General features: G+C 37.5%; 1 protein-coding gene across 2 annotated transcripts in view; it reads left to right on the top strand.

Annotated features, from left to right (window-relative positions):
- The window catches only part of FAM149A (family with sequence similarity 149 member A), a 50,628-nt gene extending 26,130 nt beyond the window's left edge, over positions 1-24,498 (top strand). Inside the window, exons 3-14 of one of the 2 annotated variants that reach the window (XM_070948461.1) lie at positions 1,331-1,463; positions 5,270-5,412; positions 5,672-5,797; positions 6,938-7,114; positions 8,620-8,810; positions 10,293-10,441; positions 11,535-11,632; positions 12,498-12,722; positions 13,416-13,536; positions 17,975-18,103; positions 19,855-19,933; positions 24,290-24,498. In XM_070948461.1, the coding sequence (XP_070804562.1) occupies positions 1,331-1,463; positions 5,270-5,412; positions 5,672-5,797; positions 6,938-7,114; positions 8,620-8,810; positions 10,293-10,441; positions 11,535-11,632; positions 12,498-12,722; positions 13,416-13,536; positions 17,975-18,103; positions 19,855-19,933; positions 24,290-24,360 (1,642 nt within the window). In that variant the 3' untranslated portion in view covers positions 24,361-24,498. The remainder of the gene's footprint in view (positions 1-1,330; positions 1,464-5,269; positions 5,413-5,671; positions 5,798-6,937; positions 7,115-8,619; positions 8,811-10,292; positions 10,442-11,534; positions 11,633-12,497; positions 12,723-13,415; positions 13,537-17,974; positions 18,104-19,854; positions 19,934-24,289) is intronic. The other variant, XM_070948462.1, reaches the window with a different exon arrangement.
- The last annotated feature ends 2,483 nt before the right edge of the window (positions 24,499-26,981 follow it).

The following is a 26,981-nucleotide window of genomic DNA, read 5'->3' on the forward strand; positions in this document are numbered from 1 at the left end:
AGGCCTGGAATTGGTGCTGGAATCAAGAGACCATTTTACTATGAATATTTGAAGAAATACCCTTAATATTTATTTCTAGAGTGCTGCTGCTGGAAGACAAAGAATGAATATAGCATCATCATGTAAGATTTGTCATTTCCTACATGTATGTGATCTTGATATACTGTAAAAATGGCTGGGCTTGGATCTCAAAGCCACTTTCACTGTCTTGCTCATCTTGTGTCCTCCACCTCCAGACACCACTAGATAAATGGAAACAAAGATACAATTAAAATAATGTTAGATTCCCTCCTGTAACAGTCCTGTAGATAACAGGTTCTGTTACTTTAATAGCAGTTGCACATTAACATCTTGTGCACTTTTGACCTTACCTTTATTTGTTTTCCTTTCTCTCCTGAATATGTATGTGTGCCTACACCTGAATGAACCTTTTAATATGCCACAAAATTCTACACCTAGCCAAACTTCCTGTAGATTGAGTTAAGATGTTGAAAAGCTATCCTGGTGGCTAAACACTTTCAAATTATTGCTAATAAGGTAATACAAACTTGTCCACCAAGAATCAAGGTAGATCCAAAAAAGACCTGAAAAACTTTATTTACATATGAAAAACTGTTTTGAAAGATATAGTTACAAACTAATTACTAGAATAAGTTCTATTAAACTCAAAAAAGGATGAATAGATAGATATGTCCCTCCCTATCTACTGCTTAGAAGTTACATTGATTTTGCTAATTGTATTCTCAAGACTGCAGCACATAACTACTTAGATAGACTGCTGAATTTAAATCCATAGTACACAATACCAAAATCTATTACAAGAGCAAAAAATACTTTTTAAATTTTATTTCATTTATAGAATCATTGCTGCAACTCTACATGGCTTTAAAATATAAAAACTAAAATAAAATTATAAAACTTATAAAATTGCCAAGCATTCATATTGGGGAAAACAATGCCATCGTTTACATAATTATAAAATGCATGTCTCGGGGAGTAGAAGCAGTGTACCTGACATCTGCTCCTCTTCCACCATAGGTGCCCAGGAGAGATGTTCCTGGGAGAGCAATTAAGTATAAGACTTATGTAAATTTGTTCCTTTACAACAAATCTGTCTCTGAGGTTTGCATATGGAAATGAATATGCAAATGTATATTCCATTATCCAATGAAGAAGTCGTTGCTTTTCTGCCATGTAAGCCAATAACATCTGTATTTGCTACACTAGTTAGTAGATGCAAATTAATTATCAATCTTTTACTGCCTTGGGATCTCCTGGTCATGTTTTATTAATCCATAACATTGCATTTAAATTTTGTTTCTATCAACAGGGCTTCTGTTTCCTCACTTTCACAAAGCGGACAAACAACACCCACAGATTTGAATAACTCTTGGTCAGGGATACAGAGCTATACCACTAGCCCATCTACTGAAAGAAGTTCTGTTTACTCCTGGGGTGATGATGTAGGTCAACCTTTATTAGTAAAATTGGTATAAAATGTGTGTAAAAATATGGTTGAGATTTCTGGTAACTGGAGCTTAATATTTGTTTGAATAAAACTTAATTTTTTAGATAGATTCACAGTCTTGTCTCTTCTTATTTTCAATTTGGGTACATTAATTCTGGTCCATTCCAAGTTTAATTGGCAAAGTCTAGCTAAATATTAGTTAATTAATCAGTATCTTTGAAATCACAGTTTGTTCCAGGTAAAAGATCTAGGTTGTTAACCAACATTATGAGAGGCAATTTGGTATAGTGGTTAAGGCACCAGGCTAGAAACCAGGAGAGTAGACCCTGAGTTCTAGTCCCACTTTAGCCAGCAGGATGATCATCCTAGAAAGCAATCAATGACAAACCACTTCTGAAAAACCTTGCCAAGAACATTTCAGGGACTTGTTGCCAGGAGTCAAGAATGACTTGAAAGCACAAAAAAGAATAACAACAAAAACAAAACCCCAAATTAACATTAAATCATGGTTCTCTATTTAAGAACTATGAAGGAATATAGTTTATATTTATCAGTGTTAAAAGTTTTTTAAAATCATCTTATAAATTTCCATACCTAGGAAGAAAAATAAAATAAAAATAAGTACATTATGTAAAAGAATGTACAGATAATCCTTTCTTAGCAACTATTTGTTCAAAGTTAGAATGGCACTGAAAAAAGTAATTTATGACTCATCCTCATACTTATGACTGTCACAGTGCTTCCACAATCATGATCACAATTTGGGTGCTTGGCAACGCCACACATTTTTATCGTTGCAGCATTGTGCAGCACATGATCAGCATTTGCAACAGCCAACTTCTGACAAGCAAAGTCAAGAGGGAAACTGGCAGGAGGTCACAAATAACTGTGATGTGGTTTCACTTAATGACTCCATGTAATTCACTTAATGACTACTAGGACTTGTGGGACTGTTTTTGCTATGCAGCATCACATGATGTTTTGCTTAATGCCATTTCACTTAATGATAAAGTTGTCTGTCCCAATTAGGGTTCATAAGCAAGGACTATCTGTATTAAAGTCAGGATGATAAGCAAACTTTGAGAAGAGTGTACATGTCCTGTGCTTCTTTGAGCTTCTTGGACTAAACTATGGGTTATTTTAGCCATTCTTTTTCTCAGCTGTTCTTTATTTTTTCTAATCTATTTCCGCTTTTAAGGTTACCTTGTTCTTAATCATCATCGCTAGTGAATATAAATTCTTCTGATATTATTCCTCTTAGATACTGCTGTTGCTTGTTGCCCTAATTCTGCTTTTTAAAACATAATTGTCAATGATGAAAAGCTCTTTCCATGTAGCTTTTGTTCTGCAGCATATGTTGGTTAAATAAATCCTGTTCTTCACAGGTCTTGCATTCTTTCTGAATTTACTCATTCAAACTTCGGTTCATTCATTCAGTCTTTGTCTAAGCACTTTTCTCATTCTCTTTCAGCTGATTCATATCACCAGTTTTTCCCATTTGATATATATCTTTTTCTGCTTCTAATTAATCTTACTCATCTTGTGCATGTATTTCCTTTGGTCACTCTTTGTTGGTAAATTTGTCATCTGCACCTCTATAACTGTCTCGTTTGGCTCTGCAACCCAACAAGACAGACACAGACTTCAGAGGATAATTAGAACTGTAGAAAAAACAATTGCTACCAACCTGCCTTCCACTTAGGACCTGTATACTGCACGAGTGAAAAAAAGGGCTGTGAAAATATTTACAGACCCCTCACATTCTGGACATAAATTGTTTCAACTCCTACCCTCAAAACGACGCTATAGAGCACCGCACACCAAAACAACTAGACACAAGAACAGCTTTTTCCCGAATGCCATCACCCTGCTAAACAAATAATTCCCTCAACACTGTCAAACTATTTACTAAGTCTACACTACTATTAATCTTCTCATTCTCACCACCCATCTCCTTCCACTTATGACTGCATGACTGTAATTTTGTTGCTTGTATCCTTACAATTTATATTGATATTGTTTCCTGATTGCTTATTTGTACCCTATGACTATCATTAAGTGTTGTACCTTATGATTCTTGACGAACATATCTTTTCTTTTATGTACACTGAGAGCATATGCACCAAGACAAATTCCTTGTGTGTCCAATCACACTTGACCAATAAAAAATTCTATTCTATTCTATTCTATTCTATTCTATTCTATTCTATTCTATTCTATTCTATTCTATTCTATTCTATTCTATTCTATTCTATTCTATTCTATTCTAATTTTTCCCCTTCCTTCCTTCCTTCCTTCCTTCCTTCCTTCCTTCCTTCCTTCCTTCCTATTTTAGCTGTATAAGAAAGGAAAGGCTCATAATAGCTGAGACCCAACCAAACCATTTTGTCGCCAAGGCCAATTTGCATGCAGAACAGAAAAGCAATAATCTTTTCCTGCCCTCATTCCCAGCAACTGGTATTTGAAGTCAGTTTGTTTCTAATTTTGGCAGAAGAATGCCACCCACTGAATTCTTCCATGAATGTCCTTTTAAGTAGGATTTTTATTTATTTTTTTGCTTTTTCTTCTCCTCATTTCCTTCATTTCCTCTTGGTCTTTGCTGATGTTCTGGTCCACTCTTTCCAAAACTATTTGTATATTCGAGGCCTTGTTCATTTCTTAAATTGATTGTTGTTCCAACTCTCTGTTACATAATCTAGCTTTCTTTCTGTTATTTACCTCTTTAATTGCCAACCCAATAGATCACAAGAAATAAACTATGTAATTTATTTCCAGTGTCTGCCTGTCTGTCAGTAGGATAACTTTGAAAAATGGGACCAAATTTAATCTGATGAGAGAAAGCTAAAAAAAAAGGCCAGATGTGTCTTGATATAATTGAGAAAAACAGAAGAAATTACCTCAGGGCATTTTTATAGGAGGCGCAATAGGGGCATGGGCTCAGAGGACTGCTGGTTCTCAGCTCACCCTTCTGTTTTGTCCCCTGTTAACCTGTTAACAGTAACAGAGTTGAAAGGGACCTTGGAGGTCATCTAGTCCAACGCCCTGCTCACACAGGAGCCTGACACAGAGCAGAGAAAATGCAGCTTGTTTTCTAGTGCACTAGAAACACACTCACTGTAAAGGGAAGGGAGCAGAAACAAACAAACTCACATACGCTGACACAACATGTAATAAATAGTCCTATATAGCTGCCTCATTTAGTGACAGTTTGTAGTTATGACAGCGATTAAAAAATGACTTTAAAAACTAGCTCTCACATTTACAGCAGGTTTGTAAAGCAAAGGAAAGCTGAAATTTATATGCACAGTCATGGTTTTGCTTAGCGACCACTAAATGAGGTCTACCTGTATTTCACTATACAGAAGATTCCACCTATGGTCATTTCTGTTAAAGAAGTTTGAATGAATTCAAGGAACGTTCTGTTTCTTTCTCTAATTTAGCCTAGTCTTCTTTGGTTTCTTGTGTCCCAAAGGTATTTTCTCTTAAGCTTCTTTCCTTCCTGTTGTTATTTCTCTGTTTCTTTATTCCCGTTTGCTGTATTTGTGTGTTTTTTTCTTTACCTATGTGCATTATCTACACTGGATGATGCCCAGATGGATTGAGTGGATATGAAAGGGGTTGCAATGCAACACACTCCTTAGATGAATTTAGGATAACAAATACTGTATCTTCATCTCGAAGCTGCTAGATTCAGACTAAAATCAGACTCATCACTGGCCAATATCTACAGTACTGCAATTTTATTCAGCTGCAAAGCTATGTGGAAATAGTGTTTGAGAATCTTAATTTTAAAATTCACAGGAGTTTGATAAAGCAAACACCCAGAGAGTGCATCAGTTGTTTTGGGATGTGGATGAAATGCTGTTTGAAGGAAAAGTGAGCTCCCAAACTGAGATTTTAAAGACAGAATGCAAAGACTGGACAAATAGATCACTTCACTTAAGGCAAGTCTATATAAAATTTATTTCATCTGAGTCCTTGCATTATATTATTATTTTCTGCATGTATTTTTACTCAATATACTTAACTTGCCTTTTTTGCACTGGCTTAAATTACAAGTCTCTTATAGTTTGAATCAGAGCTCAGTTATATAACAGTAGCTGCCACTGACTGCTGGTTCTATGTTTCTGGTTTTATATCAAGTTGAATTGAACTGTTCTGCCTATATTCAATTTCCTTATTTCATTGTCATTTTTTTTACAGGATTTTGGGAAAACAGCTTCTTTTTCCAAAAGATGAGGGTTTTCAGCATTATCAGAGCAGAAGTTCTAGTTCTGTGTATTCGAAATCTGTACCTAGTTTGAGTGAAATCAACACCAGTATGAGAGAGTATGTTGTCATCAATTTAATAGATATTTATTCATTGACATATATGATTGACTTTTAAGATTATGTTATACTCCCAATGTATTAAACAACCACATTCAACTGAAGAGAAGCAGCATATTGGTATTTCATGTACTAAGTGCTTTTTTTAATAAAGGGGAAAGGTACTTTTAAAATAGATTATACAGAAATATTGAATGGGATAACATAACAGAATTTGCAAGAAATGAAACAACTGTTGAAACGTGCTAGAGATTGTTATGCATATTATTATATTGTTAGGTTTATATTTTGTTGAAGGCAGGGTTATATGGTTGAACAGGATAACTAGACTAATCCATGATCTATTGGGTCATTCTTCTTTTCACATGTAATATAGGCATATACTGTTTCCTCTGCCCTTACAACCCTCAGCCGAGCCCTGGGGTAGGGGTAATTTCCTTACCAGATTCTCCAATGCCCTCAACAATGGCAGAGCTTGTAATGTACTTCCTTCACTAGAAAAGGTCTTGAAAAATTAGGAAAAATTCAGAGATGTTTCTATCTTTAAAATATCCCGTGTTGAACTGTATACATAGTCAAACATCAGAAAGAATGTTCATAGCATTTTGTATCATGTCATAAAATGCTTCCTGGGGATTTTTATGTCATAAAAAGTTTTACAAATTTGCCAAGTTTCAATTCCATGGGAGTCACGGGTTCCAGAATTTGGACACATTCTGTAAGCAAGCCCTTTGGAGGTACCTTGTTTCAAAAATTGTTGCCCTATGATGCAGCATTTTGCCAGCTACAATAGTAGTATGAGGTGTGTCATGATACTTACCACCAAACAATAAGCAGAAATGTGTTGGAGATGCCTAACGAAGTTATAAGTTAGCACTGTACTAATGAAATTGGAAAACATTTGAGTACAGATAAGGCAAGTTCTGTAAGGTGTTCAAAGCACATTAAAGGCTGTAAGAGTCTAATCTTCATTAGAATTTTATTTAATGAGAAGTTTTATTCTTATTTTTTTGTTGATATAAATTGTTTTTTTCTGTGTATTATGTTTGGAAATTTTAATAAGTTACCCTAATAGCTTATAGTATTACTCTTACAAAAAAAAATAACATTATTCTTTTTCACTTGTGTACCATAATTTAGGTTATGCATCTCAGGATCAAAACTGGTACCTGCAGCTTTTCCAGTGCACAAAACATTCAGCTCCAAATTAACAGAGATTTCTTTACCTGATTCACCTGGATATTCATTCTTGGAGGAAGAAATTTATGATGCAGAAGGAAAAATGGAAGAATATTTTGCATTTGACAAGAAAGAAATGTAAATGTTCAATTTTAATAGCTTTCATGACAAATAATTAAGACTAAGGAAAAATCAGACTTTTTATGAAATTATCTATATATACTTGACTTATCTTTGCTTGTGTCTCTAAGCAGCATCTTTGGTAGCAGAAAATTGCAGGCAAAATTATTTTGTCTTTAAATCAGTGAATGTCAATGATTGTGATTGATAATATGTTCTAGACCAGGGGTGACAAACTCATGTCATCACGGCAGTGTCATGTGACATATTGGGACTTTTTTCCCCTTCGCTAAACTGGTTGTAAGCGTGGCCAGCGCATGGGCCGGGTGTTTGACAGCCCTGTTCAAGACTGAAGCTGTTTTCAAAATGTAACCTTCACGTGCTTTTTCTTCATAATAATGTTAGCTAATTTAAACACAAATGGTTAAAATGTCATTTGTCATTTAACAATCAGAGGTTTTTAAGATCAGGTAGGCAAAAATTAAAAACTTATTTTCCCAATAGATTGTTTGCATGAGCAAAGCAATGTTAAAAAGCTCTACCAGTCATTTTTGTGTTGAAGCCTAAGCAATTAAGCTGTTGAAGAATTTCATGTCAATCATGCATGCTTTTCTTGGTTTTATTGGAATTGGTCAATTAGGCAAAATAACATGAAATAAATTTGTCAGAAACCTTTTACTATAAAATCATTTGTCTTGAAAATTGCTGAGAATATATGAAATATATAAAATACTAATCCTATGTTGTTAGCTGTGAAATCGTGTCTGACCTATCACGACCCCATGGATAACGGTCCTCCAGGCCTTCCTGTCCTTTACCATCCTCTGGAGTCTATTTAAGCTCACGTCGAGTGCTTCAGTGATTCCATCCAGCCACCTCATTCTCTGTCGTCCCGTTCTTCTTTTGCCCTCAATCATTAGGCTCTTCTCCAGTGAGTCCTTCCTTCTCATTAGGTGGCCAAAGTATTTGAGTTTCATCTTCAGGATCTGGCCTTCTAAAGAGCAGTCAGGGTTGATCTACTCTAGGACTGACCGGTTTGATCGCCTTGCAGTCCAAGGGACTCGCAGGAGTCTTCCCCAGCACCATAGTTCAAAGGCCTACTAATCCTACTATGTTATTAATATTGTACTACTTCCTCAGTATATATAGCAGTTTTTCTGAAAAGAAGTAGAAATTTTCTATTGGATTTATTTAATCCAAAATCAAATGAGAGAAGAATATTTTGCAATATTGTTTGTATTGTTAATATGTGATCAAGTGATGAATACTGAAGGCCAGCACAATGTACAGCACAAATTGTGAGAATCATGTTTCCTGTGTGTATAAAATATAGCTTTTATGGGCACATGCATTTACCGCTGAGTCTTGGTGGAATTTAAATGTGGTAAAATCATAATTTATAACTTGACAAGTTCTGAAATAATACTGTGGGTCAATACTTTGATCAAAAGAGACTTTGATTAAATTGTTAGTAATAATTAATAATACTTAGTAATAAAACTTTAATTTACTTCTTTTATTAGTGATGATGAAGGTTTAGAACAAAGAAATGCTCAACTTGCCCAAAAACAAATTAAACACGGCATTCCTCCTGTTTCTCCCAACTCCTGCATCAAAGACGCTGTGACTGCTGAAGTGTTTGATCAAATCTGGAAAAATGTAATTAAAATACTGGAAGAATTAATAAGAAAATACTGGGAATCATCTATTACAGGTAAGTAGAACATTTTAAAGACAGGCTGAACCATTCTACCTTGTTGAGTTACCATAATCAGGAAGAAGGGTCATGAGTCAAGAGGGTTAGGACAACTTGCAATGGCCATCTCACCATGGTCAACTTGCTGCCATAGCCAATTCAGCATGGCCAACTTCTGCCCTTGCTGCAGCCAATTCACTGTGGGACAACTTGCCACATACAATTCCATGCAGGATAACTCAATTTAATAAATGTTATCTGCCACTGTTTCTTTGACTTTATTTCCATTTTTGTCCCATGGCAAGTTGGCTGTGGTGAGATGGCCATGGCCATGGCAAAATGGCTACAGCAAGTTGGCCATACCAAATTGTCCCATTCCAGAGACAAGTATGACTGGATTGGTCTTATCTTACCAAGAATTTTGTTCACGTGGTTAGGCTGGATGAATGAAAATTATCCATAGCAGTTACTATTTAATAGGTAACTAGGATCTGTTATAATCAACAAACCCAAAGTTGGGACAAACATAAACAATTCTGTTTGCGGGTATCTACCAGACATGCCACAGAAAGCAATGAAGTTTCCCCTTCCATTTTAATAGGTCCTTAATAACAAAACTCTTAAAATAGCTGTTCTGGGTGTGCAAAAGAGGCAATCGCAAAAAACAGTTGCTTTGTCACTTTGAGAGCCTTGGCATAAACCTGAATGTGGGCTTTAGCTATCGGATGGCTCTGTCATCTTACCGTATCCTTGTTTTGAACTCTGTGAAAGAAATCCTTTCGGCTCACAAAGCAAGGATAGACACCTCAGGAGCTATTGGGTCAACTGTCTTTAATCTCTGCCCTGGGGATCTACTAGGCTGAGATAAAAACGCCAGTTTAGGTGGAAGTAAATTGTTCCAAAGCAGTCAACAATATTCCTTTTCTGTGGCAGCCCCTACCCTATGGAACATTCTTCCCCCCTGAAGTTGAGCAGGCCTCAATTTTCCTGGCCTTCCATCAAACTTTGAAGACCTGATTTTCCCCCCAAACGAGGATATATGACTTGGTGCCAAATTTTAGTTGGTTTTAATTTTTACATGTATTTAGTTTTATAGTTTTATTATGATTTTTATATTTGATTAGGAGCTGCCTAGAATTAGTTTTTAAATGGATGACTATATAATTTTTTAAAATAAAATAAATAAATACAGTAACACCTTCTCTATCTGAACAAAAATAAAACAACCTTCCCAGTCCTGAGCCATGAAAGTCATAGAATATTGGTGTGCTGTTGACAGAATAGCTTCAGTTTCCTGCCCGTTCCCCCAGAAAAACCACCTACCTACCAATTTTAGGAAGCAGCATTGTATCATCCTGGCAGCTGAGTAGAGAAAGTGACAGATTATTATTACTAATTATTAATAATGCATTGCTTTCAAAGTTGAAGCAAACTAAGAGGGTTCTGATATTGTCTGATTTATGTATGTATATTTACTATTTTTATGTAATAATGATCTAGAAAATTTCAAGCATACGGAGAAATCAAAAGTTACTGGACATAAGTTGTCACATATTCCACCCTCCCGTGCTATGGTAGATACATCAAGTGTTCCTCCATCCAGAGGGTCAGAGGTTCGATCTTTTGGCCTGCATTTTGGACAATCCCAGGTAAAATAATATCTTTTCATGAAAATATGAAAAATTGTCATGCTAAGAATGAACAATCTATCCTTCATGTATTTAGTTGTTTCCTTTTACTTTGTTTCTTTGTCTCCATAATTCTTGGGTGCTTAAGCCTTTTTCTGATCATTCTTTCTTTTTCTTTGTCTTTTGGCCTTTGAGCAACATAGTAGGAGCAACAATATTATAATGAGCAACAATATTATAATGAAAGAAAAATATTATAATATATTCAACCAGGATAATTTATCAACATGTCTAAGGCCCAAAATATGTGCATGTATGAATAAGCCATGCAAGAGAGATTAATGTAAATAAAAATAAGTTAAATATTTATTTATTTATTTTATAACTTGAATTTAATTTCATAACTGTTCCATGACACCATTTTGTAAGTATGCAACAGAACATATGCAGTAATTATGTTTTAATTTATTTAATTATTACATTTGTTCTGTAATAATTTATTATTCAGAAAGTAATAAATGCTTAAATAAGTTTTAAAAACTGTAAGAACTCAAAGCCCAATGGTGTTTTTTAGAACAAGGAGATAAGATTCACATTACCGTATTTAAAAGATAAATAAAAACATGTCTGCCATATCCTGGAGAGATCATAAAGATCATACTAAACAAAATTGTTCCCAAAGTCTTGAATATTTCTTAACTGTTACATAAAATGTTTTATTCACCTGAGTCAATTTAGAGTGCATGGGGCTTTTACAAAGAAAGATGCTGCTAAAGAAGTTTTGTATTTCCCATTTTTATACACAGTGGACTCAATCCAGAAGAGGGTCCTACATGCTTTCTTTAGAATTTTAAAAAATTCAATAAGCTGCGCTGTATATAGTTAATTTAATGCAGAAGGCAGCAGTTATCTAGTGGCTGATGGTTCTTTCTAACATTTTGGGGGAAAATAAGATTAAAAATAAACTGGACAATAATATTCCCATGCTCGGTTCTGGGGAGGGTTAGGTTTGTTTCCTCTTCTTCTTTCTTTATAATATTAAGACTATTTAAGGGAATAATTATATTCTGACATTGAGTGACATATCTGTGTTTGTTTCTATTGTTTTCTTTAGGCCCACCGTTTCTCCAGCAGTTCACATGGCAATTTAAATGGTGTCATGACAATTCAAGCTAAACCACTACAACAGAGACATTCAAGCTTCATTGAAAAGTATGTTTTATAAAGATCTCCTTATAAAATCACACTTTTGTATAGGCTACATTGGTCTATTTATTTCTGGCCTTATTTATTTTAGTTAGATTGTTAACATTTATTATGATTATAGACCAGGTTTATAAAATGATAAAAGGAATAACATATCTGATTGAAGTAGATCATCAATTTTATTTTTATTCAAAATATTAAAGTAAAAACTTCCAAAAAAGAAAAATACAAAAACAAAACACAACTAAAGTAGACTACATAAAAAAAGAATGCGTAAAATGAAAAATAAAACAGACATACAGTATGAATACTGTATGTACATAAATTGTCCCCCCTAGTTGAACACTGATAAATATACTTCCAAGTTAATAAGTTCTCCCCTTTTGCAAAGCAGACACATAATTTATAAATTTCTAGACCACTGTTTACCCAACCCATTTAGCCTGACATCTATCTACTAAACAGAAACATAGTTTATAGGTAAAACCAACAGCTAAATCAAACTTCAAAATCCTGTTAATAGTCTTTTTATTGCACAATATAGTTACATTTTGGAAGGTGGAAGAAAGTACTTTGAGATAAAAATATGCATGACCAATTGTGTTTCTAGATACAGTTGCTTCAAACTTTTTATTTTGGTTATCATGGAAGGATAACACATTGTTCTTTGCTTGATTTATTATTATGTTTTACTCTAGGAGAAAGGCACTTGTGAGTTTCTTATCTCTGATGCCAGAATCATTCATCAGTGTTGAAATTTATGCATTTCTTTCTTGGAGAATGCTAATCCACTTACTACTCAGCTTCAAGTTGCTGAAGACTTTAATTTTATATAAGTGGAGTGATGTTTGGTTGAAACTGTCTTTTTCAGGCATGAACAAGAAGACAAGCCACAAGGTGTGGGTTCTAGTATTAATTCAGCAAAGAATCGAGGGGGGCGAATGACTGATAGCAATGTCTCATCATTACCTCGAGTGTTGCCTGGATCCTCTAAGAAAACAGTGGGCCATCGTAGGTTACCATCAATAGCACAAGACCAACTACGTTTAAAGACTCCTAATGTTTACAGTGATGAGGTCCTGCGAGGAACAAAATTGTACGATTTTATTTCTGTTCTTTCTTACTGTATTGATCATGTTGAATTCAGATGATAGAATTTGGACAGCACTGAGAAATAATTTGGTGATTGTGTGACATAAACACTGCATTTAGAAGAGAACTATATAGTCTAAAGATGTTATCCTTCAAGCTATGAAAATAAGACTCATTGTGATCTTAGAAACAAATTAATCTAAATAATGTAACCAAGCCTGCAAAATTTACTCATTTTTAGCACTGCAGTAAATTTGGCTCATGCAGACCTCTTTTTTTTTTGTACTTGTAGCACAAAGTAGACATATGAAGAATAGTAAGAGTAATGAAAGAGCTAAGCAGGTATGAGGAACTAAAGTAATAAGATCCAGATTTTTAAGCGGGAAGATATGCTTAAAATTTTTAAGCGGGAAGATATGCTTAAGATTGTGTAATTTTAAGTGGATGTCTTATGCTTCAAAGAGATTCTGCCTTCCCAGTTTGGCCCCTCCAGATGTGCTAGGACTATAATATCCAGAATTTCCAGAAGTGCAGTTTTGGATATATTGGATTGACTTAATATTAACACTGATTTAATATTTCTATAAATGCAACAGAATTGTTATTTATTCACCATATTGGGTTAAGAAGCAGTCTTGTAGCAGTTTAAGGAACTGAAATAAGAGTTAATTCCTATGTCCATGCTGCTTTCCTACAGATGCACTGCCTTAGATCGTTTGCCATCTCCATTTACACCTGCTGTCCGGAACAAGTTACCACCCATTAATTCAGACATCATTGATCAATACCTTTCAGTTCCTGGACTACGCTTAAGCTTTGTAAGACATCTACATTATTTCTGCCATGAATGATTGAATACTTGTTTTCATATCTCTCTATCTCTATAGAATCTAGGTGTGCACATCATATTAAAAAAAAAACCCAACTTAATTAAAATGCAGTGTGATCAGGTATTGGATGAAGTTGCCAATAAAACTTTTAATCAAATCTTTGCATAATCCCAAAAAGTATACAGTATATCCACCCACACATTCATAGTTTCTTTCAAATGAAACTTCCTTGAGTACTCTTACACAATGCACTTTTCCTCTGTGCCTAATAGGATTGATGTGAAGCTAAAACTTATGTCTGTTATATAAATTATTCAGGTATATAAAATAGATCTATTTTATCTTATTTTATTTTAGATCTCACAATTGCAGCAGACTTTTTAAAAGGATACTAACGGGTGGGTTCTACTTATCTTTACTACCAGTTTACAACAGGGTTGCGCGTGCGCTCTGGCTTTGCACACACACGTGCACGCTCTTCTGCACATGTGCAGAAGCTTCTACACATGCACAGAAGCTTCTACACATGCACAGAAGCATTCTGATGACATAGAGGTTGGTGGGCAGAGCCTCCTGCCGATTTTACTACCGGTTCTATAGAACTGGGGGCAACCCACCACTGGATACTAAGTATGCTAATTACACTTCTAATCACTTTGGAAACTGCTTATTTAAATATTTTAAAGTATTAGAAGTCTTTGGAATGACAAGTTTGAAAAGTCACCTGGTGAATCTATTTTTGTTTCTGAACAAAAGAAAAATTAACCATAAATTTAAGAACGTAAAGAATGTGAAATAAACAAAAGCTAAAGATTTTGAATCAAGAAAGTTATAAAATTAAGGGTTCAGACCAATTTGGAATATTGAAACATTTACTTTAAGATGTTGGAACTAATAATATAAATAATCACTTTCATGAGAACCAAAGCTATTTTGGCTACTGTAACTTGTAACAGTGATAAGAAAACTATTATTTAAATTGGTGTAGTTGTTAAGGTGTTGGTCTATAGCAGGAGACTGTGTTCATTTTAGGCATGCAAACCATCTGAATCATTTTGGGCCAGTCACTTTCTCTCAGTCCAAGTCAGCTCATAGGTTTGCTATTGTGGAATAAGTAGGAGGAGAAAGAAATATTAGGTATTTTTGCCATCTTGATTTATATTTGAAAAAAATCAGGGTAAAAAAGAAATCTTAAAAAAATTGGACATTAGAGGAAACTACATTCCAGGAAAAAGGGAAAATAAAAACCTATCTTTAGTTTAGACTAAGTAAATTACTCTGCAATTAAAGTTTTTTCTGTTCGTGCTAAAACATGTTAACTTCATCTGAAGCTCCTTTGAAAAAGTCTAAATAGGTAATTTTAGAACTGCTTGCCTAGGTGCTCGGAAGCTGGTTAAAAAAATAGTTATTTGTGAGGAGGCAATAAAAAAGTCAATTGAAAAGCAGTTACATTGACCACCAGGAAGCAGGATATAACCAGCTTCATTAGAATATTCATAGCCAGACTTTATTCTATGAAGTTCAAATCCTCTCTTGAGAGTTTTGCTCATCAATCAGAAGTTTTAGGTGACTATACTGTATATACTGCATTAGCTTTCAGAACTATTTGAGCCCTGGTGCAGGGTAGTATTGCAGGAAGGGATACCATATATAGAATCTATCAGAATGTTATATTAGAGGTCCTCGACTGGCTTCCAACAATGGGAGAAGCTGGTTTGCTTAACAACTGCATGATTCACTTAACAACTGTCACAGAAAAAATAAAATCAAAATAACTCATTTAAGAATCACCTTGTTTAGCAATGCAAATTCTGCTCCCAATTGTGGTCATGTCAAAGACTACTGTATAGACATATTATTCCTTAAGCTTTCAAGGAAAGAGATGTACTGTAAGGTGACCAGATTTTAACATTGGTAAAGAGGGACATTGTGGGCGTGGCTTATTTTGTGGGCGTGGCTAGCTGGTCATGTGACTGGGTGGGCGTGGCTATCTGATCATGTGACCGGGTGGCCATGGCTATGTGTATAGGGTAAGGTGAACAGATTTTAACATTGGTAAGAAGGACACCATTGTGGGCGTGGCTTATTGTGTGGGCGTGGCTTGGAGGCCATGTGACTGGGTGGGCGTGGCTAGCTGGTCATGTGACCGGGTGGCCATGGCTATGTGTATAGAGACTACTCAGAGGGCTGAAAAGTCATTTCTGACAGGTCCTCACACTTTTGACTGGTCCTCACACTTATGACCATCCTCACATTTATGCCCGTGCAGCATTCTTACCAACCATGTCACTCATTTCACAACTGCTTCTCTTCACCATGGTGACAAGATAGGGCAAAAACGTAAAATGTGAGGACAGTCGTAAGTTCGAGGACTGGTCAAAAGTGCGAGGACCAGTCAAAAATAACTTTTTCAGCCCTCCGAGTAGTCCATATGCACAAAAGGACTAACCAGAGGGCTGAAAAAAGTCATTTCTGACAGGTCCTCGCACTTTTGACTGGTCCTCACACTTATGACCATCCTCACATTTATGCCCGTGCAGCATTCTTAACAACCATGTCACTCATTTCACAACTGCTTCTCTTCACCATGGTGACAAGATAGGGCAAAAATGTAAAATGTGAGGACAGTCGTAAGTTCGAGGACTGGTCAAAAGTGCGAGGACAAGTCAAAAATAACTTTTTCAGCCCTCTGAGTAGTCCATATGCACAAAAGGACTAACCAGAGGGCTGAAAAAAGTCATTTCTGACAGGTCCTCGCACTTTTGACTGGTCCTCACACTTATGACCATCCTCACATTTATGCCCGTGCAGCATTCTTAACAACCATGTCACTCATTTCACAACTGCTTCTCTTCACCATGGTGACAAGATAGGGCAAAAACGTAAAATGTGAGGACAGTCGTAAGTTCGAGGACTGGTCAAAAGTGTGAGGACCAGTCAAAAATAACTTTTTCAGCCCTCTGAGTAGTCCATATGCATTAAAAGATACAGCAATAGAGAGGGATGAAGGAATGGAAATTAGAGTAGGAGTGAGGGTAAGAGAGGGAGGAAGAAAGGAGGAGAAGGAGAAAGGAAGAGGAAGTAGGGAGAAGAAGAAGGGGAGGGGAAGAGAAAGTAAGAAGGAAAGAAAAGAGAGAGGTGGTAGGTTTGAGGAGAAAGATTGCTGTACAATAAAAAAGATGAAAGGGAAGAAAGCCAACCCCAAGCAAATATAAAGATATTAAGATAAAGAATGAATTGTTAAACTTTAAAGAATAAAAGAGAACAAATATGAATAAATAGCAATAATTAGAAACACACATACAAACATACAATGTATTTTCTTTGAACAGAATATTTGGCTGGTTCACAAATTTAAACAGTGTTTAGTCATTTCAATTTAATTTACAATTTCTATATTTCCTTTTTGCCATATTTATTCCTCATCTATTTTTTAAAAAAAACAATATTACCCTTCATCCTCATCTCTAATCTTAATCAAATTCAATTTTTCCCTTCTATTCTATATTATACCCCTTCCCATTGTCATCTATTTTTATATCCATCCTCACATTGGTTAATTATGTAATATGAGTTGTTTAATACAAATTCAACATTTTAATATAAATCAATTAGTTATATAACTATCTTTTTTGTATATTAATCAATATGAACATGAATATTCCAATTATTTCCTTGCAATCCAATTTCTTACAAATCAATTAATTCTATTTACCAATAATAATAAACCAAATAATTTCCCCCATATATTCCTCCAAACCACAACTTAACCATTTCTGCTTTCAACACAATATACAATTAATAGTATCTCAATTATTACAATTCCCTAGTTAAAAAGAGCTTTTTTTTCTTTTGTGTTTTAAAATCTTGAACTCTCCTCTTTTGCCCTAAATAATTTCCCATTGTTTGCACCTACCTTTTTTGGTGAGGAAAAGGAAAATAAATCTGCTGCCTAATTTTCCAATGTTGCAAGCAAACAGCAAAGCCAACAGCCTGTTTTACTTTCAGTTTTGTTTTGAGCTTGGTTTGCACAAAGAGAAAAAAAAAACTGCTGAGCAATTTAGCAAGAGCAGAGCCCTGCGCAAATCAGCTGAGAGGGGGAAGCCGAGCTAATCAACGTAGGGCAGCCCTTTGAAGCCCCGCGGCAAGAGTTTAAACAGGTTTTTTCCCTCTAGCCATCAGCGAGGACTCAGGAGGCAGCCGGGACTCAGAAGGCAGAATGAAAAATCGGGACTTTTTTAAAACGCCGTGGGACGCGGGACAAATTGCTCAAAAGCGGGACTGTCCCGCCAAAAGCGGGACATCTGGTCACCTTAATGTACTGATGTTACATAATGTCACAGCCTGAGTACAATAATTGTATTTACTTCAACTGCTAATTTTTCTATCCAATAACTGGTTGCTTCTTTCGTCTTTCCATTTTCAGCATAGAGGAAAACATCTTCACAGCAGAATATCCAGTGCAGTACCTCACGGTCTGGAACGACGACCTCATAGAGAGCGAACTGTCTTAATAGATCAATTTTCAAGGCCCAATACAACTCATACTTTCCGGGTAGGTTTGAAAGTTTGTAAACATGGCATGAGAATCAATTTGGTAGTTAAGGCATCAGGTTAGAAACTGGGACACTGTGAGTTCTAGCCTCATTTTAGGCATGAAGTCGCTTCATGACCTTGGACCAGGAGTGAAATGCTCCCAGTTCAGACCGGATCGCCCGATCCGGTAGCGATGAAGGTGGGTGGTTCGGAGAACCGGTACCAAAAATCTCTGCCTCCCCCATTGCCCAGCTGAGCCGCGCAATCATCATAGGGTTTTTTTTATTTTTAAAAGCATTTTTTCTACAACCTCTTTGGCCAAAAAAAAATGCTTTTAAAAGTAAAAAAAAAAGCCTCTGATGATCGCGCGGCTCAGCTGAGATCATCAGAGGCTTTTAAAAGCATTTTTTCTATAATCTCTTTGGCCAAAGAGGTTATAGAAAAAATGTTTTTAAAAGGAAAAAAAGCCTCTGCCAATCAGGCAAGTCAGCTGGGATCGTCAGAGGCTTTAAAAAAAAAAAGCTTCTGCCGATCAGGCAAGTCAGCTGGGATCATCAGAGGCTTTAAAAAAAAAAAAGAAAGCCTCTACTGATCAGGCAAGTCAGCTGGGATCATCAGAGACTTTAAAAGCATTTTTTTTACAACCTCTTCAGCCGAAGAGGTTGTAGAAAAAATGGTTTTAAAAGTAAAAAAAAAAAAAAAAAGTTGGCCACGCCCACTCAGTCATATTACCTCCCCACCAAGCCATGCCCACAGAACCGGTAGTAACAAATTTTACATTTCACCACTGCCTTGGACCAGTCATTCTCTCTTAGTCCCAGGAAGCAGACAAGGGCAAATCACTTCTAAAACCTTACCAAGAAAATTGCAGGGACTTGTACCCCTCCATAAAACAAACAAACAAACAAACAAAAAACTGAAGTTGCATGTGTGAGATAACAAATGTGTATTTCATCTCCTTCTATTCTCACAGATATGTCTGGAACTTGCCAGTTACTCATTTAATTGTCTCCTAATCTTAATTTGTCATCGTGTATTAACCAGTGATTGCAGTTTATGAACAGTTCACAAAGTATATTAATAAGCTAGATTGTTTATCAATAACCATGACTTGAAGTTGATCATGGTTTATGATAAATCATAATTGTATTCAGTGGCAGTCAAGCATGCAGTAGTATAATGTGTGCTGTTCTGGGGCACACGTACATAACTGCCCTGCCACTACATTCTGCACCAGCTGAAGCTTCCAGACACTCTTCAAGGACAGCCCTAAGTACCGTAGTATATGCTATAGTAATCCATACCAGGACGTGAATGACTGTGACCAGAGCATCCCAAGTCTTGTTCTTACAATGAAGTTATCAAAGCATGATGAAACAAGGGGCTTGTTTATTCGTTGACTTATCACAGAGCCAGATCCTAATTAGGTCTATGAGTGAATGATGGGTTCTATGCAGTGGTGGAATTCAAATTTTTTTATTACTGGTTCTCTGGGCATGGCTTGGTGGGTGTGGCAGGGGAAGGATACTGCAAAATCCCCATTCCCTCCCCACTCTGGGGCCATCCAGAGGTGGTATTTGCCAGTTCTCCAAACTATTCAAAATTTCTGCTACCAGTTCTCCAGAACCTGTCAGAACCTGCTGAATAGCACCCCTGATTCTATGACTAAGGGAGGACTAGACCTTGGATCTCCTTGTTTCTAATCTAATATCTAATTATCAAATGGAGCAAAGCATATTACAAATTTAAAGCACCATATATCTTTTTCAGTCAGATACACCTCAGAAAAGGTCACTAACTTCTATGGATCTTGCTAATCAGTTGTGGACAGGCCAAGGGGTAGTAACAGGTAAGACCTGTCTCATTAAGTACAATTTTCAAAAATGACTATAGGACTATATGCTTTAGGATTATAGGAAAGATTTCAAAATTATTATCTTTAACATGCTGGCATTTGTTGGAGAAAGGGGTAAATTAAGGAATGTTTTTATTCCATCTTTAAGTTAAATGCAAATGATAAATGCTGCATGACTTAAATGTTAAAAAGTTGCAGCAGCAAATCAATTTCTGCATTTTCTTTTCAAGCTTGGTCTTGGCGTTCATTTCCTTAGCATCCAACCATTGTACCCAGAGGGCACATTCTTTAAAAAAGTAAAGTGCAACTAAAGAAGTATTTAAGATTTGATTAAGTTTGTAAAAAAATCAAGAGTTCAGATTGCAAAGATAGGTCTGAAAAGGAAGATACTGACCCTTTTTCTAAAAGTTGAAAGAGTGAGAACAACTCCTGAGGAAGGGGAACAGCTACTTTAGAGCCATACAGGTAGGTTCATATTGAGATAGGTGGTTCCTTAGAAAGCTAAATTCAAAATTCATTAAGGCCAAAGCCAAGACTATTAAATTGGAAAAAATGGTGCTCAACCATGCAAGTCTTTCAACATAGTCTTCTAGTATTATTCATTGCTTATCCACCTAACTGGCAGCACCTGAAGTTTTTGGATGCATTTCAATAATAGTCCTTCATTGAATACATTGCTTTAGATAAATTGGATGTAACTAAGATACAGACAACTGCTATGGGGGTCTATCTGGCTCAGTTGCAGTTGGCACACTAGATGTAATTATGTAGCCACCACTGATGTTGGGAATGTCTGTCTGGAGAGAGCACAGAGTCAAGGAGTGCTCCTAGAAACCTGATTTTTGAGAGAAAGTACAATCCCACCCACAACAAGCTGAAATTAATCCAAGAGCTAATGAACAATCCTCGATAGCCTCTGGACTTAATTACAGCTTGTTTACTTTGTCCAGCATTATTGAACTTAACAATTGGTTAAGGATTGGTTGTTTCCTTGGAGTTAAACCTCTGAGAGTAACTGAACTACCTGTCATTTGCATTCTTGAGAAATCCATATAACAGCTATCAATGATTTCAGGTAGAGATTGAACAGTAGGAAAAGAACACAGAAGACCAAGCACTTCAATGTCAAAAGTCATCTCCCATCACAATCCTGTAACAGTAAATAGAGTAGATAGAATAGGGCCGAAAGGCCCAGCCCTGCTAGGCAATCCAGTAAAATAATGTTTCTGTAATCCACATTCAGTTCTTGTGTAGATCATCTTCTAAACTGATCAAAGCAATCCTGGTTTCATATGCTGGCCAAAGCCTGAGTGAAATGGTCAGCCTCTTTCAGATGTGTTAGTAATTACAGGGATACTACTTCCTTGATAAATTTAGCCAAAAATGTTGCACTTGAGAGTTCTAAGACAAGGAAATATTTTGATGATTGTGGTGAAATAGGGGTTTGACTCAGAGAAGGGAGAAAAAAAGTGCTGAACAGTTACAAAACAGATATCTGAGGGCTGGGAAAGTAGAAAACGTGAGAAATAAATTCAAAACAATTTGCCTTGATTGTGATATGAGAAACAGAGAAGAAAGTTGATAGGTTTTCAAGTGTCTGTTGCAATACTGAAACCTCATTGAAGTACATTCCATTCCTGCCAACTCCTACTTTGAAAACCTGACAATAATGAATTTCTTTAGGGTTGAAGGATACATGTTTGAGGAATACAGTGTAATGATCAATGGCTAATCAATTTATCATCTCAATATCCATTCAGATTATAGCAGAAAACATATTTACTGAAGTGGTTTGAATGGAGTATTGGAGGCTAACTTTACCCACAGCCAGGAATTCAATCCTGACCAGCTCAAGGTTGTCTCAGCCTTCCATCCTTCTGAGGTTCGTAAAATGAGGACCCAGATTGATGGGGGCAATATGCTAACATTTGTAAACAGCTCAGAGTGCTGTAAAGCACTATGGAGTGGTATATAAGTCTAAGTGCTATTGCTATAGCTCCTGTCCTGATTTAATACCCACAATGTGCTTTATGTGGAGCTACCTTTAAAGGCCATTTGAAGGTACAATTGGTGTAAAATGCAGCAATTAAATAACTTATTACTTATTACGTATTATCTGTGTGCCAGGAACACACTAGATCTGTGATACAGATACTGTCTTAGTTGCTAATATGCTTCCAGCTGCAGTTTGGTATTGGACTTAACCTATCTAACCCTATTAGTTGAAGTATTTGCAGAACCACTTCATCTACCCAGAGGAACTGGTGTGCTATGTGCATTCTAGAAAAACTGTTGGTTTTCTTGAAGTAGGTTGCTGAGGCCAGGCAGACTGTTTTTCTGTATACTGCAACTCTTGGACCAAAATATAATTCTTCTAAACTAGGAATTATATGTAAAGAAAAGCAACAATAAGCAATGTTTTTCCTTCTCGTTCTGCACCCAAACTAATTATTACTATTTTAAAATCTTCTAAACTTAGCTGACCATCTGTGCAACATAACTAGTACCATGTCAGAATACCTTCCAGAATTCCAAATATATTCTTCCCTGTAAGTGAGATGCATCTGAAGTGAAAACAATTTTCCAAATAAAAGTATAAGTGAATTGCAAAACTCCCGTAGGCTCATCTGATGATGTGTTGAAAGATGAGAAGACATAAAGAAGCCATTGTTTTTGCAATATTGAAGTAAATATTTACATATGATCATATGCACAATATTTCTCTTCATTTTATTTGGTCTAGCTATTTCAATATTTATATATTTAACAACACTTAGGTCCAACCAGAGAGGCTTTGGACGGTGCTCATACTAAATATAATAACATAGCGCAATCTGATCTGCTTCAACCTGCAAAGCAAATCCCTGGGGGCTTTCCCATTGACATTTCCATACCTGAAATCTATTCATCTAGATAGGAGATAGAGAAGGGCCAAAGGAGGAATCAGTAATGAGAAATTGTCCTCAGCTGGCACTGCAATAGAGCCAGCAACACCTGTAACCGTGATGGTGAACCTATGGCACGCGTGCCAGAGGTGGCACACAGAGCAGTTGTGGATTTCAAATTTTTTTTACTACCGGTTCTGTGGGTGTGGCTTGGTGGGTGTGGCAGGGGAAGGATACTGTAAAATCTCCATTCCCTCCCCAATCCAGGGGAAGGTTACTGCAAAATCCCCATTTCCTCCTGATCAGCGGGACTTGGGAGGCAGAGAATAGATGGGGGCAGGGCCAGTCAGAATTTTTACTACCGGTTCTCTGAACTATTCAAAATTTCCACTACCAGTTCTCCAGAACTGGTCAGAACCTGCTGAAACCCACCTTTGACGCAGAGCCCTCTCTGTGGGCACGCACGCCATCACCAGCTGTTCTTCTGGTTTCCGGTGTGCACATATGCACCAGCCAGCTGGTCTTTAGGTTTCCGGCGCTCTGGCAAGCGCATGCATGCGCACACACGTGCGTTCTGGTTTGGGCACTTGGTGCCAAAAAGATTCGCCATCACTGACCTATAAGAAGCTGTGCTAGCAGGCAAAATATTCCTTCCTCTCCCCAGGAATTAAAACAGGGAGATTGGACAAAAGCAGCAGAAAACTGTACAAGTAGTACCTGGATTACAGCAGCAGCTGGGATTGGGGTCATGTGACTGCATGGTTTAGGACTGACAATCCTATTGTCATTGTATTGTCATCCCAAATGCGGAGGTCTTTAAGTGGGAAGTGGGAAGATTCTCGGGTAAGGAATGTGGGGGTTTGTTATGGGGAAGCCCTCGGAGGCCCGTCTCAAGTTGGATTTGAGTTGAGGGGGTTCTATGGTGCAGCAGCTGAGGGGATGCAGGTGCATGTCAGCACAGAGTGGCCGAGAAAAGGAAGTCACAATCCAGCGTGCAGGAAGGTGGGGAAGTGACTGGCAATTTTCCTTGTGGACTTTCCCATTGACTTTGCTTAGGGGAAGCTGGCAGGAAAAGTTGCTAATTGTGATTAGGTGACTGCAAAATGCTGCAACTGCTGTAAGTGCAATGCGGTTGCCAAGCACCTGAATCACAATCATAACTGTAGCATTGCTGGAAAAGTTATGTGCATGAGGACCAATCATAAATACTTCTTGTTTAGTGTAGTGGAAGATTCATTGAATGAGTGATTGGTAAACAAGTACCATCTGTGATACATTTCTTGGTGATGCAATTAAGGGCACACAGTTACAGAATCTGGGTGTCTTTCCTGGTTTAAATTAGCCGCCTCTGCAGCACAGAACGAACACTAGAAAGTAAGCTTCTGAAAAATAATCAGGGTTATATCTTCTGGTTGCAGTGGACTATGTCCAAGTCTCAATTGCCCAATTCTTTTTTTTCTTACAGGTTCACAGTTCCATGCCAGGTCATTCCAGAAAAATCCATCTCTCTCTAGGAGAAGATTTCAAGTTGCTTAATGACATATAGGAGCAAGAAGAAAAGAAAATGGCACAGTCAAAATCCTCAATAATGCAGCAATCTTTAGGAATACTGAAATGTTGTGTCTGAGTGTTCAGTATGTGTGCATATTGCCTGAATGTGGAGTGCCATTTGGTTTCTAAAAGCATAAAATTCTACTAAACTGAATAAGAAAGAGGCCTTCATGTTTCTATTTTCACAATTATAGCTAAGCCAAATTATATATAGGTCCCAGGCTTCATTTTGTGACTCTCGAAAATAGTAATTGGTCATGGTTTTTGCTTTCTTCTGCATTTTAAATGTCTTCAACTTTTCTTCCCTGAAAGAGTTGAACATTTCTGTATTCCTCTGCAATGTGTTCCTTAAAGTCTTCTGATATAGAACAGCACCCTTTGTTAAAAACAAAGAATAAAATAAAACATGATCCTCACCACAAAATATTGCCCTAATGGAAACAATTCTAACCTAAAATTTAGTTTGTTTCCTGCAGAAAAAGGTCTTTATTCCAAAAGCTCTTGAAACATACTTGTGGGGCCTTTTAAATATCTTTTTAAACTCACAGATTAGAGAAATTTAACTAAACTTTGAAAGGCATTTTAATGTTTGGACTACTCAATGTATAGCCCCTTTACATGGGGCTATGCTTGAAGAACATTCAGAAGCTTCAACTTGTGCAGAATGTGGCAGCACAGGCAGTTCTTGGGGCCTCTAGAGTGGCCCATATCCAACCACTGCTCCATGAACTACACTAGCTCTTGGTTTCCTTTCAGATGCAATTCAAGGTGTGGGTTATTACCTTTAAATCCCTGCATAGCATGGTCCATATTATTTGAAGAACTGTCTCACCCCCTTAGGATTGGCCCATCCTACCCATGCTGGCAGAGCATGCATGCTGCGGGTCTCAGCCGCTTGGCCACACTTGTGCTGAGCCCTCACAATTAACTGGAAACTCATGGAATGTTTGCCAGATGTGGGTTTAATTTTGCTACAAGCTGGCTACAAGTTACGTTGAGCTTTACAAATTCAAAGTCGGTGCTGAGAGCTTCTGCCTCAGCGCCTGTTTTCAAGGCAATGCCCTGCCCCTCAAATTGCCTAGGCGCTTGGCATCAGCTCTCTCAGCTGTTCTGTGGCCTGGCTCAAACAAGCCGCCCGCTTGTCGCTCCCCGCTCTTCCTGAAGTCATCTGACAGCCCTGTGAGTCCAGCTCAGCTCGCCAATCGATCACGCTGTGCAACCACCACCGTCTGTGTCCCCAGTCTTTGCTGCCGCACAGCCCTCCCCTTTGATTCCTCACTGTGGGTCCTTGCATCAGGCTCCTTGCCGCCCACCCGGGTTTCCGCATTTTCATCTTGTCTGCAGCTCATGTGTTGAGCTGCGGACATGGCTTGACAGGCGATTCCCTCTACCAGGAGTCCATCTGTAATACATAAAGGAGAGAAGTTAATGACTTCCCCGGGTTAGTGAGGGTATTTCCGGTGAAACCATCATAACAGCCTGTCGGCATTGATATCTTCTGCCTTTACCCATGATGCCTCCATGTCTGGGTATCCCTTCCACCTCACCAGATATCTCACCCTACCCCTCTACAACTGAGAATCAAGGACTTTGTCTATTTCGTATTGATCATCAAACACCGGTCCAGGCATTTCATTACATGGCATAATATTTTTTGCAGGTTTTAATAGGCTGCTGTGAAACATAGGATGGATTTTCCCTAACAGGCACAGGAGTTTAAGAGCTACCCTGATGGGGTTAATCACTTTAATGATTGTAAAGAGACCAATGTACTTTGGTCCTAGTTTTTTACTAGGTAATTTTAGTTTTATGCATTTTGTGGACAAGTACCCTTGATCCCCAACCTGGAACGGTGTATGATCAGCCCTTTTCTTGTCTGACTGTTGTTTATATTCCTTCGCCGCTATGGATCTTATTGGCCCACCCGGTCGGTTCTGTTGCTGTCCCTGTTCCTGATGCCTGTATTTCCAGTTCTGGGGGGCCGGGGGAATCTTGTCCTGTCACTATCCGGAATGGGGTAAAACTGGTACTGTTGTGCACTGCAATATTGTAAGCTACTTCTGCAAACAGTATCAACCCAGACCAATCCGTTTGCTGATATGACACATAGCTTCTTAAGTAATGCTCTATCATTGCATTAGCTTGTTCCGCCACCCCGTTGGTGCTGAGGTGGAAAGCCAAACTCAACCCTTGTAACAATCCTATCAGCTCTATGAAGTTCCGCCAGAAGCGAGCAGTAAATTGCACCCCCTGTCTGAAATTATGTGATGGGGTACTCCATGTAGGCGGTAGGTATATTGTATAAACAATTTTGCCAACTGCCGAGCTGAGGGGAGACGTTACACAGGATAAAGTGTGCCTGTTTGGAGAACAGGTCTATTACGGTCCAAATGACTGTATTGCCGTTGCTCTCCGGAAGGTCCACGATGAAATCCATAACAATTTCATCCCATGGACGTTCGTGTTTGGCTACTGTTTGTAATAGACCCAAGGGTTTTCCCGGCTGTGGTTTGTTTATGGCGCATATTGTGCAACCTCGTACGTATTCCTCAATGTCGGAACACATCCTTGGCCACCAGAATTGGCGCCTCGCAAGGTGTAGCGTT

Source organism: Pituophis catenifer, unplaced genomic scaffold (genome assembly GCF_029215685.1).
Source record: "Pituophis catenifer annectens isolate HBS135680 unplaced genomic scaffold, rPitCat1.0.hap2 SCAF_8, whole genome shotgun sequence".
Lineage (NCBI taxonomy): Eukaryota > Metazoa > Chordata > Lepidosauria > Squamata > Colubridae > Pituophis > Pituophis catenifer.